This window comes from Rhea americana, unplaced genomic scaffold, assembly GCF_003343005.1.
Source record: "Rhea americana isolate MKP2758 unplaced genomic scaffold, rheAme1 scaffold_53, whole genome shotgun sequence".
Taxonomy (NCBI): Eukaryota; Metazoa; Chordata; class Aves; order Rheiformes; family Rheidae; genus Rhea; species Rhea americana.
In genome coordinates, this window is record NW_028186679.1 from 2,119,324 (window position 1) to 2,132,013 (window position 12,690).

At 38.4% G+C, this 12,690-nt stretch overlaps 1 protein-coding gene across 1 annotated transcript in view; it reads right to left on the reverse strand.

Annotated features, from left to right (window-relative positions):
• GPR158 (G protein-coupled receptor 158) overlaps positions 1 to 12,690 on the reverse strand; it is a 203,446-nt gene that overhangs the window by 50,049 nt on the left and 140,707 nt on the right. The window contains exon 6 of the mRNA XM_085318308.1: positions 2,081 to 2,190. Within this exon, the coding sequence (XP_085174434.1) occupies positions 2,081 to 2,190 (110 nt within the window). The remainder of the gene's footprint in view (positions 1 to 2,080; positions 2,191 to 12,690) is intronic.

Here is a 12,690-nt window from a genome sequence, read left to right on the forward strand (position 1 = left end):
AACAGTGAATTCAGACCAAGTTGCTCAGGATTTGATGCAGTTAGTTAGTTGAAAACTTTCAAAGATGAGATTCTTAACCTCATAGGCAACCAGTTCCCCTGCTTCATTACTCTCGTAGTRAAAATGTTCTCCTTGTATACAGTTGAAATCTCCCATTTCAATTCATGATCATTGTCTTTTGCTCTCTCAGCACTTACTGCTGTAAAGAGCTTGGCTCTGCCTTCTCAGTAACCTCCCTGTAGATGCTGGATAGCTACTATTAGGTCCCCCTGAAGCTCTCTCTTCCCCAGGCTAAACAAGCCTGGTTCCCTCAGGCTGCCCTTGCAGGCCCAGWGCTCCATCCCCTGACCATCTTGGTGGCTGAACTTTCTTGAGTTCACCGATGTTTTGGTGGGTCCAAAACTTGATACAGTATTGGTAGTATGTGGTCTAGTGGGTGCTAAGTGAGGGGGAATAATCACTTCCCTCAATCTACTGGCCGGGTCCTATTGACAAAGCCCAGTATGCTGTTAGCCTTCATCACAGCACTGATCAGAAACCCCTAGGATGAGGATGTAGTTCACTCTCGATTTTTCATTCAGTCTTTACTTTGTCTGCCGAGCCTGCCAGTGCAGGTGCCAAGTAGCACCAAAGAGCTGAATGAGCAAACCAACATTTTCTGGCCAATTTTCCAGCCTTTCCTCACTTCATGTAAACAGAAGGATCAACTCTGCTGTCATGACACTGCTTCCTAACACCATGTAAAATAATATAAACAGCTTGTTAAGGTACTAGAACTGCAGTGATAATCTGAATCTTCTACAGTCTTAAGCTGTTTCTCAACACATCTGAGCTACAAATAGAATATAATCCAAACAAAATCAGCTGTTCTGTTCTATCTTTTCTATAGTGTTTCAGTTATTATTCTTTCTCCATCAGAAATTATCCATCCTAGAAAATAACATGAAGATATGGGATTTTCTAAATGAAGTTCAATGTGAAGATGTAGCCAGACATAGTGTTATACAGATAGAGTTTACCAGCCAAAGTATACACTTGTAATCAGGGACACAACTAAAAGGGAGCTTCAAGAAGAGGCTCTGTTTTGACAGAAAAGCAGGTTTCTCCACCTAAAATGTGACACGCCAATAATGCAATATTAAACACAAGATACTCTGTCCTCATTCAGTTTTCAAGCATAATATTGAACCTCCCTTGCCAACACGGCAATGAAACTAAGATAAAAGATAAAAAGATGAGCAACCCTACTTCATCCAAGATTCCTATATACCATATATACACACTGCAYTTCTCTTTATTTCATAAAAAATACTTACAGGATACATCGGTAATTATTTTCACTAAAGTTTAAAGGCGGTAAAGCATTGGGATTTTATCCAGCATGCCAGAAAAGGCTTGAATTTATAAGGAAAATGTAGAAGTGGGATTTGAAGTTAGGTCTCTGAATCTTGGACTCTGAATTTAATTTGAATGTGCTGCCAACTGAGTGGAACTGCCCCCAACATAACCCACAATTTCCCACACACTTTTGCTGGCAGGCACTGTCATTCTTGACCATGTAGCCTGATATCAGTGCCTGAAGAAAGCAGCCCTTGAGTTATGAGCCAAAAGAAAATAAAGTAAGTATATATACCATAGTGTGTTCTATTTTACTCACTGTCACAGTATCTAAATACTTTAAGAAAAAATCTCTTTCTATGAACATTTTAAAGGTCAAGCTTAGGTAGTTGACATTGTTCCATATTCGAGTAAAATATATTCCCTTTCTCTGAAAAGGAACTTCTTGCACAATATTACAGCTGATATATATATTCTTCATTAAATCCTGCAGCTCCAGTTCAACACTTCTGACACACAGCCTCCTYGAGCAACCATTACTATTAACACTCTCTGTGTTTATAGCCCTCTACCAGGATTAGCAGCACATAATTTCACCAGGAGCAGTGAGGAGAAATACACARTGTTTTTAAAAATCAGAGAAGGTTATTGTTCACGATAATATTTGTAGCTCTTGATTCTGAGTACCCACACAGATTGCACACACTCCCACAGAGATGGAAATTAATAATATGTGAAATACCTGTGCAGCTTGAGCGTCACAGTTCCATAAACAGTAGCAAAGCCCAGAAGACGAACCCATCTTAGGAGAATACAGCGAAATACGCTTGGCTCAAAATATAAAATGACAACCTATAGAATAGAAAGATAGAGAGAGCTTCAGTACTGCTTTAATGTGAAAGTACTTCTTCATCCAAATGCAGAATAATTACAAAACAGGACAGCAGACATATTTCAGTTTGTACTGCTGTATATTTAGATTTTCTAGTAAAGTGACTAGATAATCAGATCAACCAGCTGGCACAGTTATAAGCACCAGCTCCTTCTGAAGGGAGCTGGCAAAAGCCCTGTGACAGACTGTGAAGTGACAACACCTTTAAATGCAATTCTACTGACTTTTCTTAACCAAGTGAAAACATGCACCTAGAGAAGATGAGAGAACAGACAAGGACATTTTCCTTGTGCTATTCCAATAATCTGCAGCTGGCCTAATTCCGTTTTGATGGACTGTATTTACCAGTTACACTTTAAAGTCACTCCTYCTAATAAACCTAAAAGTGAGCTGCTCATTTTTCTCTCACAACTACTCTCTGTCACACTAAAGATGCCACCAGCCTCTCTCTGTCCAAACCCCCCAGATGTAGATTTTGGCTCTTATCTATTCTGCCCCAGATATCTTCACTAAGCTAAACTGATTCTGCCTATACATCAGCACTTGCTAAACCAAAATGACAATTTGGTTATTCTTTTGGATTTCTCTGATCTCAACAACAGAAAGTTCCTACTGGCTGAATCCTCTATACTTCACTTTCTTCTGGTCTCCATGAAACACATCTTCTCTTTCCTCATTGCTCCAACCTTGCCTTCCTTCTCCCAAACACTTTGTTGCTTTCCTCTTAAGTACTTTAAATTCAGGTTTTCCTTCTTACTCTCAAGGCAATAACATGTAACTCAGTCTGCCGTATAAGCCTACTCCTGAGATAGCCCATTTATATTCTCCTTTCAGTCCTGCCCTGGCCATCTTCCAGCTAAAAATTCTGCTTGTACCTTATTTTTGTGCATGCAAGACACTTCTTGTTCTCCTCCATTCTTCCCCAAAATCATTTCAAGCCTTAAAGGAAAGCTTTCAATTTACTCGTTGGAGAGATGAGTAGAAAGATCTGTCTCACTTTGAACTCTCATTCTTTGTACCTATACCATATGTCTCCAAGCTGCAGTATCTGGACATGACCTAGACTGTTCTAGAACTTTTTATAAATTGGAAGAAGATAACATTGGAGATGAATTATGAGAGACAGACAGAAGGCCTTCCTCTATACCTACTGAGTACCACACGTAAGGAAAACACTCATCAAACAGTAACATAAAACAAGCTCTGCAAGAATGGTTCATGTAAAAGCATCATTAGTAAGTAAAATGTCACCCTCCATCTGAAACAAGACTACTCAGATGGTGAACTCCAGTCGCAATCTGAGCCATGAATACATTCTACCCGGCCCCACCAGGCAGTGTCTCTGGTTTCCCACGTTCCTCCTCACTCGCCTGGCCCCACCAGGAGCCTGCTGTCCTGGCAMTGATTCAGCAGGACATAGCCTTTCCCTCTGCAGATCTTTCCTGGTCCAGAAGCACTACAGCCAATGCATCCCATCCTTTGAGTGGGACCTGCTAACGTAATTCAGTCCACCACAGTACAAATTAATTGCGTGATCCTGCTCTAGAGAAAGAAAGCACTGAAACATTTTAGGCCATCTGCCACTTAGCTTCATTTAGAGTCACTGCATTCTGGCAGTAGAGGTAGTATTGTGCCTACTGGCTGCCACATGGTATTATTTTCCTAAGTAAATGCTTTTTTATGTGGGAATTCAAGCTCAGGATATTGGCCAAAAGCCCAGGACTACGTCCTTTGGGTGACATAGATGTATTTAGGAAAGTGGGGGCAAAGATGGCAGACATGTGGGTTGAGAGAGAGTGAGCGAGTTAGAAAAAGCTTCTGTGCTTTCCTGGCATACATTTTTCAGCAGAATCAAGCTATTTCTTTAAAAGACATGCTTGCCGACAATCAAACCATGGTACAAATTTCATCTGCTTTTTTCACTGCTGTTGGACTGAAGATGTTGCAAAGCAGACTTCTTCTGGGAATTTGACAAATGCTGCACAAAGGGAAGGGAACAGCATGCAACAAAAGCTGATTTTCCTTTGGAAGGTCAGCAGGAAAAATAAAATAAATCTATGCACCTGTGAACATGCTTGTAACTACAGCATCCAGCAAGAAGCTTCTCAGAAAGACCTGAATGATAGAATGACCTATTATCTTAATATACAATTTTAGACATTAGAACAGTTGAAGAACCAAAGCGGTTTGTAGTATTAACCATCCTCCTGAGGCTTGCCAAGCGATAGAAACCATCCTGTTTCATCTTTGATTCTTCGAAACTAACAAGCACTATCAAAAAGACCGACATGTAGTGACTCTGAACATTTCAAAGTTGATCTGAAAGTAGAATTTTTAAGATGATTGAAATGGGGCAGTCTGAAAACTTTCCAGGCACAGAATTTCCTGAACAAGCGCAMTAGCTTTCTTAGCCATGAAATCTGACACAGCAATTTTGTCTGCAATTGCCTGTTGAAATATTAACTGCTTGTGTCTACAAAATCTCATTGATTTGCTCAGAACCATTTGTACAAGCAGCTGAGGCATTTGGCTACCAATCAACCAAGAAAACACCACTGCAAATGCAGCACAGTGTGAGCTGGCATCTGGCAGCTAACTGTGAAGGTTGCAGAGGCAAGACCCTTTCTGYTGGTGAAAACTATTCTCATTTCCCCGTAGTACAGACACTTTTTAACCAGTTTTTCTCTCAGTTCTTCTGTATTGTGGAAGTTGCCAAAGACTCAATCCAAGTCCAACTCTCTTTTGCTCTTCCGAAAAATCTCTTCCTATATTTAAATGATAGAGAATAGTTGCAACACCCTCCCAAATTACCAGCACCATGTCTACATATTCTACAACTTACATGTGGTCTGGTATGGACCAATGCTTTGAACAGCTAGAATTACTACACTGAAACTTCGCATTGCTTTTTAGGCTTTCCTAATAATATGTCACTCCCATTCCCATCACAGTTCATTGAGCTGTTCACTGCATGCTCTCTCTAACCTTTTGTCAGCRTTAAGTCTTTTATAAATACAGTGAAAGGTCTGATAGTATATGACTGGCTTGCTTCTGTGATTAATGTTATGAAGTTTTAGTGGCATACTTTTTAAATGGAATAACCTTTAAYGGCCAAGAGCCAAGAAGCACTCTCCTTGAAGTGCAGTATGCCAAAAGCCATGCTTGAATTTTTCATCTTAGTAAAACATTCTTCCAAAGAACCTATGTCTGGTCAAAGTCCATCCACTGCTCTCTACAGCTAAGAAAAAAATGAAACAGAGAAATCTTGATTTTATTTCATATCAATCTCTTCTATTTTTTGGTTATCAAAACTCTTGTTCTCTACTATTCTTTCTAGAGATAAGCCTTCCTTAAAGTGATGCAGAGTGTGCAGCATGTGTTGGTTAGCTCCAAGTTGGGAGCATCGAATGAGCACAAGCTTCACCCAAATACCCTTGTCAATAGAACAAGGGACTCCTTCTGTAGGGATGTTCTAAATGACTACTCTGCCCACCCAAAATATGACAATAATTAATTTTCCCTCCTCTGCTTTTATAAGCAGTGTAAATCTCATGAAAAACACATAGCGATTTGGGGATGTGTGTCACAAATCTTTACGATACATAAGGAAATCTGATACCCTCTTCCCCCAGTTCCTGCAGTCTATTTAAATACTAGACACCRGTTTCTGTTCCTTAAAGAAGATTTGGGGAAAAAAACATTCAGAAACCAGAAGTCAGAAAGTGCCTGTTCATGTACCAGTTACTCAAGGAGAGCATGAGACTTCATAAACTGTGGCTCATTTTTGTCATTTGGTCACATGAACTTAGATGTTTGCTTTTAACCTCAAAGTGTTTCCAGCTATTATTACCCTTGCCAACGCACTGTCCCAGWAGTCATACTACTGGGAGTCAGAAAGACTTTTTAAGGTCACCAGCTAACATTAAAGGATGCTCAGCGCTGGAGAATTACAGACATAGAAGAGAGACTTAGAATGCTGACACAGCATTCAGTCAGCTCAGTTATTCAGCTGACATGATGAACAGATACACATGCCGTCTAAAAATAATGGCTAAAATCTATACAGACAGTTCACACACAGTGGTAAGTTTTTTGTTAGCAGGGCAGTACAATAATGGTGCAAACAGAACTAACATGGAACAATTTAGTATTCAAATCCCTAACAGACATAGCACTTCCAAAAAAAGGAGCAAATACATGAGTTTTATGGTTTCAGTGCACCTGTTTCTTAAAAGAAAAATACCATTTATAAAGTTTTCTTAACAGAAAAAAAATTCCCTTGYAAGACCTCCATAATGTTAATAGTGAGCACTAATTCAGTGTAATACAAAATCTTTTGCTTCTTAGATCAACTTTATCGTACATGTTATAAGACAATTAATTTTGGAAAAGGTAGACGCCCTTTATTTTTTGCATCAGAGGGGAAAATATTTTAATAAATACTGTGCAATCCCCCTAYGTGTGTTGAATGGGATTCAGTATGCCTAAACTGGGAATATAATTTCTGCCTAAATTTTAAGTGCCTAGTAAATCAGCCCTACTAATGCATAATTCCATAGACAAACCATGGATAAAAGCAGGTGTCTTTGACATCCTTGAAGAAGTTCAAGACTTAAGTTACTTGGACAGAATCTCCATCTGAAAGCTTTCAAACACACAGCTCCACTAACTAGAAAGGTACTTAAGGAGTTATTTTAGAAAAGTAGCTTTGCTACATGTTCATCAATAACCTACCTTAGGAGGACTGAGCTAAGTACTCTATAGCCAACTCTCACAATCATGTAATGTGTTTAAGACAACTTCCTTTYCACTCCAATTCTTAAGTCAAAAAATCAAATGCATACATCAAAATCTTATTTTCCTTTTCAAATAGCAAATTTCTACCCTTCATGTTGTGAGAGAATGTACATACTATAATGGCTCAAAAAATCAGACATGAAAGAGAGGATCCCAAGAACAAGTATTTTTAAAAATATGTGGAGTTGGCAGTGCTACAAATCCTAAACCTAAATATTCAAAATTTTGAGTAGGACTTTAACTCAAAAAATCCCAAAGTCTTTGACTTTGAATTCTTCTTATTGTTGCCCTCAGCTATCCCTTTTAGACACATGGAAATGAGATCCAGAACTTAGAACTTAAGCATCAGCAAGTTCATCTCTGTTTTTGGATCTGAGGTGAAACTTACCCATTTTAGGCAAAAGTGATGAGAAACTATTAATTCTCTTCTAGTTTTCAAATAATCATATTTGCCTTAAGATTGAGGCCAGTTTATCCAAAAAGCTTTATTAATCCTATAACAAAACTGCCCATGCTTTTTATGTGACTTCAGAATTTACTGCAAGTATTTTGCACGTTTCAGTGCAGGTCGCTATGCGGCCTGTTTATTGCTATTTAAGATGATGTCTTTCRGGCTAATTCCATTAACAGGCAGCTATGAGCAAGCGTGATGAGATCTGTCTGATCTGTTCCACTGTCCAACACCATCTGCCCTCGCCCGACTGGAATAGCTGTCTTGGGCTGTCTCTAGGCAATTAAGTGGCGGAACAGAGTATCAGACACTCCAAGTGATCCTTCCGGCTTTCATGCCTGCCTTTTACACACAACTCCACCTCTCAGCATCCTGCTGTGCCTCTGAGATAGGCACTCAACCTTCTTCTGCCATGCTTGGACGGTTTTTTTAAAAAATACAAAATGTCCTCCAGGATATCCTACTGCATCAGGTCACCTATCAAGGCTTCAGCCCTAATACCAAGATGGGATTTCCTGTAACAGAGATGTTTGCAGTGTGAGACAAGCTTCCCATCCCAACTCCTAACAGTCTGGCATTACGCTTTCTAGAAAAGGGACCAATGCACTTGTATGTAGGCACACTGCCATCTTAACAGATGGGCATGAATGAAGGCATTCACGAGCCTATGTACWCTATGGGCATCACATACCACTGTTCAAAACATGATTCACAGCTCAGAGCATCTGCTTAAATATTAGTGAATGCACAACTCATTATCCAATCTCATACTACCAACAAATATTTCCGGTGCAACTGTGAAGAATATTTTAGGGGTACAATAACAGCTGAATATAATCGTAGGCTAATTATATAAAAAAGAACACTTCCTTCCACTTCTTTCTCATTTTTTTAAACCACACGTGCTTTTTAAGCCACAATATTTTACACTAATAGGCCTGTGGCTATGATCATTCTCTGCTATCCTAGCGAATCTCACAATTTTAAAGAAGAATTTTGCTGGATCATTAGCTCAATGCCTCTATAAAGCCAGTAGTTGCTGCAGGAAGCCACAGTAACTACTCAGTAGGTTTTATTCTTTCCTGTGAACTGGAACTGAATGAATTCCCCAACACAAAGTGCTGGAGGCACTTTGCCACTGGAGGCAAGGCRTTTCAATAAGATGCACGTCAAAGTCAAAAGACCTGTGGCCGTTTAAGATCTTTTGTTTTTTTTTTGTTTGTCATAAAAGAAGAACAATTCTTCTTAGCCACCCACCCAAAGTCCAGCTTGAAATTTTGTCTACTGAAATCCTTTTTCTCTCCTCACTGTACTATAGATAGTTTTTTTCTATTTCCTGTCTTAAAATGTATCTCAAACCTCAGGCTGCATTTCAGCAAAATCTTGCCTGTAAAGTCTTTTGGAAATCCATGATGCAGTGTAAGTGAATAAACATCAGTACTAGTATAAAATACAAAGCCAGAATTTTAGAACTTAATTCATTACAAAGCTTTGCTATCACAAAGTTTCATTATACTTTAGACTCATCACACAGGAATGGCAGATCTCTAAAGCAGTTTATGGAACTCATTTTTTTAGTTAGGCTCATTCAGCTTCCTGACAGATTTAGCTGGTGATTAAGCAGACAGAACCTTTGATATACTTTTGGTTTGACACACGACTGTATCCCTAGAATGCTATTTTATTCATGTATCTTCAGATATTTTCCCTCTTTTTTTTYCCTGGTTTTGAAGCAGATCTCAGTCAAGTTTGAATGGCAAATCTGAATAGTTTATTTTGAAGAAAATAAACRTCCATGTGAATTCCAAGAGGTTTTCAGGTCTTTCCTCCAACTTGAAAAGAAGTGGTATGTCACAGATTCTACCACCTCAGGAAATACCTACTTCCAGATGGCTTGAACACATGACCTCAAAATGCATTTATTTGCCATAAAATCTAGTCTTTATTAAGAGTTTCTAATGACCCACCTTCACTGTTCTTGCTTATCTTTGCTTACTGAATAGTTTTAAACTTAAATTATAAAAAGTGAATTTATAATCTACAGTGTCTTTAAAAAGAGGCATGTTTGCACTGTGTAAACAGAATGCAAACAGTTCTTTTTACAATAAAAGAACTGTTATATCCAAGCAGGCCCATGCCATACCCAAGGGCATTCCAACTGTACCTTTTAGAAAGACTGGCTGAAACTCTGTCAGTAAGAGAAAGAAGAATATAAAAACAGGAATCTAAGTCTGTGTCCTCTTTGGGGAAAGAAAAGTCTAAGAAGCAGGATTAAAAAAAAAAAGGAACCTGCCCCTTGCTCCAAACAACTATGTGAGCACACCTGAGAATTAACTTCAGTCTGCTAGTGGAAGGGGAAACAGAAACCGCCCTGCAAACAAGCAAAAGCAAGAGACAGTTTATTATATAATTTCTCTAWTACCTATCTGCGAATACAGAAACTGATGCTTAGCTTTGCACTGAAATAGAAYAAACTATTTAACCATAATCTTCCCAAATATAACAGTGATTTCAATGTACCTRGCAAACCCGAGATATTCTATGTCCCAGGGAGTGGTGACCCTAAAACAAGTAAATATGTGCGTTCATGTTGTACTAGGTGTACCAGTGCAAGAGTCTGTAGGCACCAAGCTGTTGGAAGACGATTTTGTGAAAAATGTTTGCCCGAGAAAGTTATCTTCCCTGGTGAGTTACTGAGTGGTTCTGCAACATCTAGTACAAAAGAGAGAGAAGTTCTGTGGSTCAGAAGTTCCCTTGAGACTGTGACACAGTGTAATGCAGTGAACAAAACACCTAAGACCAAAAARAAAAAAACCCATATACAATAGCTCTAGTCCCTTTGCCTCTTGAGAGAGGAGAGAAGGAGTAAATAGTTTGACATATATACCACTCTTCCCTTTGTGTTCTCATTCAAATTCACGCTCATTCATTCTCATTTCTGCTCCTCTACCACTGCAAAAAAAAGAAGAAACTATATACTTTCAGGGAATCCAAAAAGAGATGGGTTTGGCTGGCACTATTTTATCCATCTGCTCTGACATGTCAGTTATTTCTCTGCCTTTGGTAAGTTTGTATCCCTCATACATATTTTGGCAGACATCTGACTGCTTCACTTTTTTCAATATATTTATCCTAACAGCAACCTGAATAACCTTGGAAGTCAGTCCCTGAAGAGTTGAGAGCTGGCTGATCTCAGTAGTTTGGAGACTCTGAGCTGGCCAGATGTGGACTTGGCCAGATGTCAGAAGCATCCATGTTACCACAAAAAGTTTAAAATCTGTTTAAACAAGGTTTTTAAAAACAAAAACAACTGTTTTGTTTGAAAATTTAAGGCCTGCCAGAATCCATCTAGCTAACTATGCACCAGGGAAAAATATTTTCCTGACTCATGTAAGTCACCAGCCACAGCCTCAAAGCCTGAAATTTATGTATAGTCATTGAGCTGATTTTAAAGGCATTTAGGATTTAGCCAGCGCACATAGTTTGGAAGCCTATGACTTCACTAAAAGGTAACTACCCAAATATTAAAAAAAATTACCTGGCTCCCTGTCTTCATAAAGAACTGCAGGTGTTCAGAGCAATGCAGTCTACACAGAAGCTCTTCAATCTTTTATTTGATGTTTCTTCTCCCCAGGACTCACACACAAAGATTTTGGATTACCTTCCAGCTAAATATTGATACATATGTGAAAATATTGGTTTCCTGATCAAGCAAACYGACAGATCTTGAGTGGAGATTACTAGACAAAGTGCTCTGCCAGCAGCAACTCTGAAAGCAAAGATAAGCAGTTATGGCAGCCAGGGCTCCATCTACATTCATACTAAGGGTGAGAAGAGAAGCACAAGTGAAGTGTAGAGGAGGAGCTGGGCTCCTTAACTGTTCATTGCTTTATTTTTATGGCTTGCATTACATGCAAAAACTGTAATTCAAAATTAATAGAAGGAATTTCATCAGAATGTTTTATGCAGACAACAAGTACATATGCATTCAGGCACATTTTAAAAATTGTTCATACCAATGCAAAATATGAACTTGTAAAATGAAAGAAAGATGTAAAGTCAAAATATCTCCTGATTAAAATATTTACTTCTTCCACCAGTTACCTTTTATAATCCAACTATTTCATTAATCTGTTCATTTAAGTTATTTTCAGTATGATGTGCCACTTTGATAGATGAGAATAGTTAACAGAGTGCCCTCACTTACTTCTTTCATATATGAAAAAAATAGGAAAGTTTCTTATTGGATGCACTACTATCATCTAACATAGTTATGGTCACCCAGGAAGCAGAAAGAGAACTAGTTTAGGGAGCTGAAATATCTCAAATGAAAAAGATCACCATCCAGCCCAATCATTTGCCAAATACTTGACACAGTTTAACAACAGGGCTGAAAACATGCTAGTCTCATTTTATGACTAATGAAATGCAATATGCAGTACTGTATTTTATTAAAAACAAAGMAAAGACTTTATCTATGATTTTAAGAAAAAGGAACCAAATTAAAAACATGATGGCAAAGTAGTCTATATTGAAATAAATTTTGCAAGAGTTGCAGCTAAATCAAGACATAATAGACTAAATTATTCAGAGCAACTTGCCAAGTATACTTAATGCAAAAATGAGGTCATAAAACAGAGACTCACATAGACTTTTGCATTTTCTTGCAATATGGCTGAAAACTCTATACAGTGCAGAGAAGGATTTTTATCTATTTTCCAAAAAACATGGACAGTTTGCTTGGCTAAGAGGACTACAGTGGTCATGTGCTCTCATTTTAGTCAAAGAATAATTTTTATTTTATATAAATCCAGGGAAGAAAAATATTTATGAAGGGTTGAGCAGATACTGATAAATTATTATGACAGAGAAATGAGAAGAAATTTAGAAAAATAAATTGCTAATAGATAGATTCAAAATGAGATATTTTCTTGATCACATATGACTTCTAGGTGATTTTTTTGAAGAACACCGTAACTCCCCTCCATTCCTCTCTGTCACACTGGAAAACAGCAGCCTGCAGAAGCTGCCCTCCTCCGTGCAGCGTGTAGGAACATGCACTATTGGTGTTCCTCTTTGGAAACACAGCCAGTGCCTCTTTACCTGGGGACAGCTCAGAGATGCTGCAAAGCAGTAATAGTTCAATAACCGCCCAGTAAGTGGGAAGAAAATGTGATGAACTTCTGAGTGGGATTAATACCACGGTTGTCTG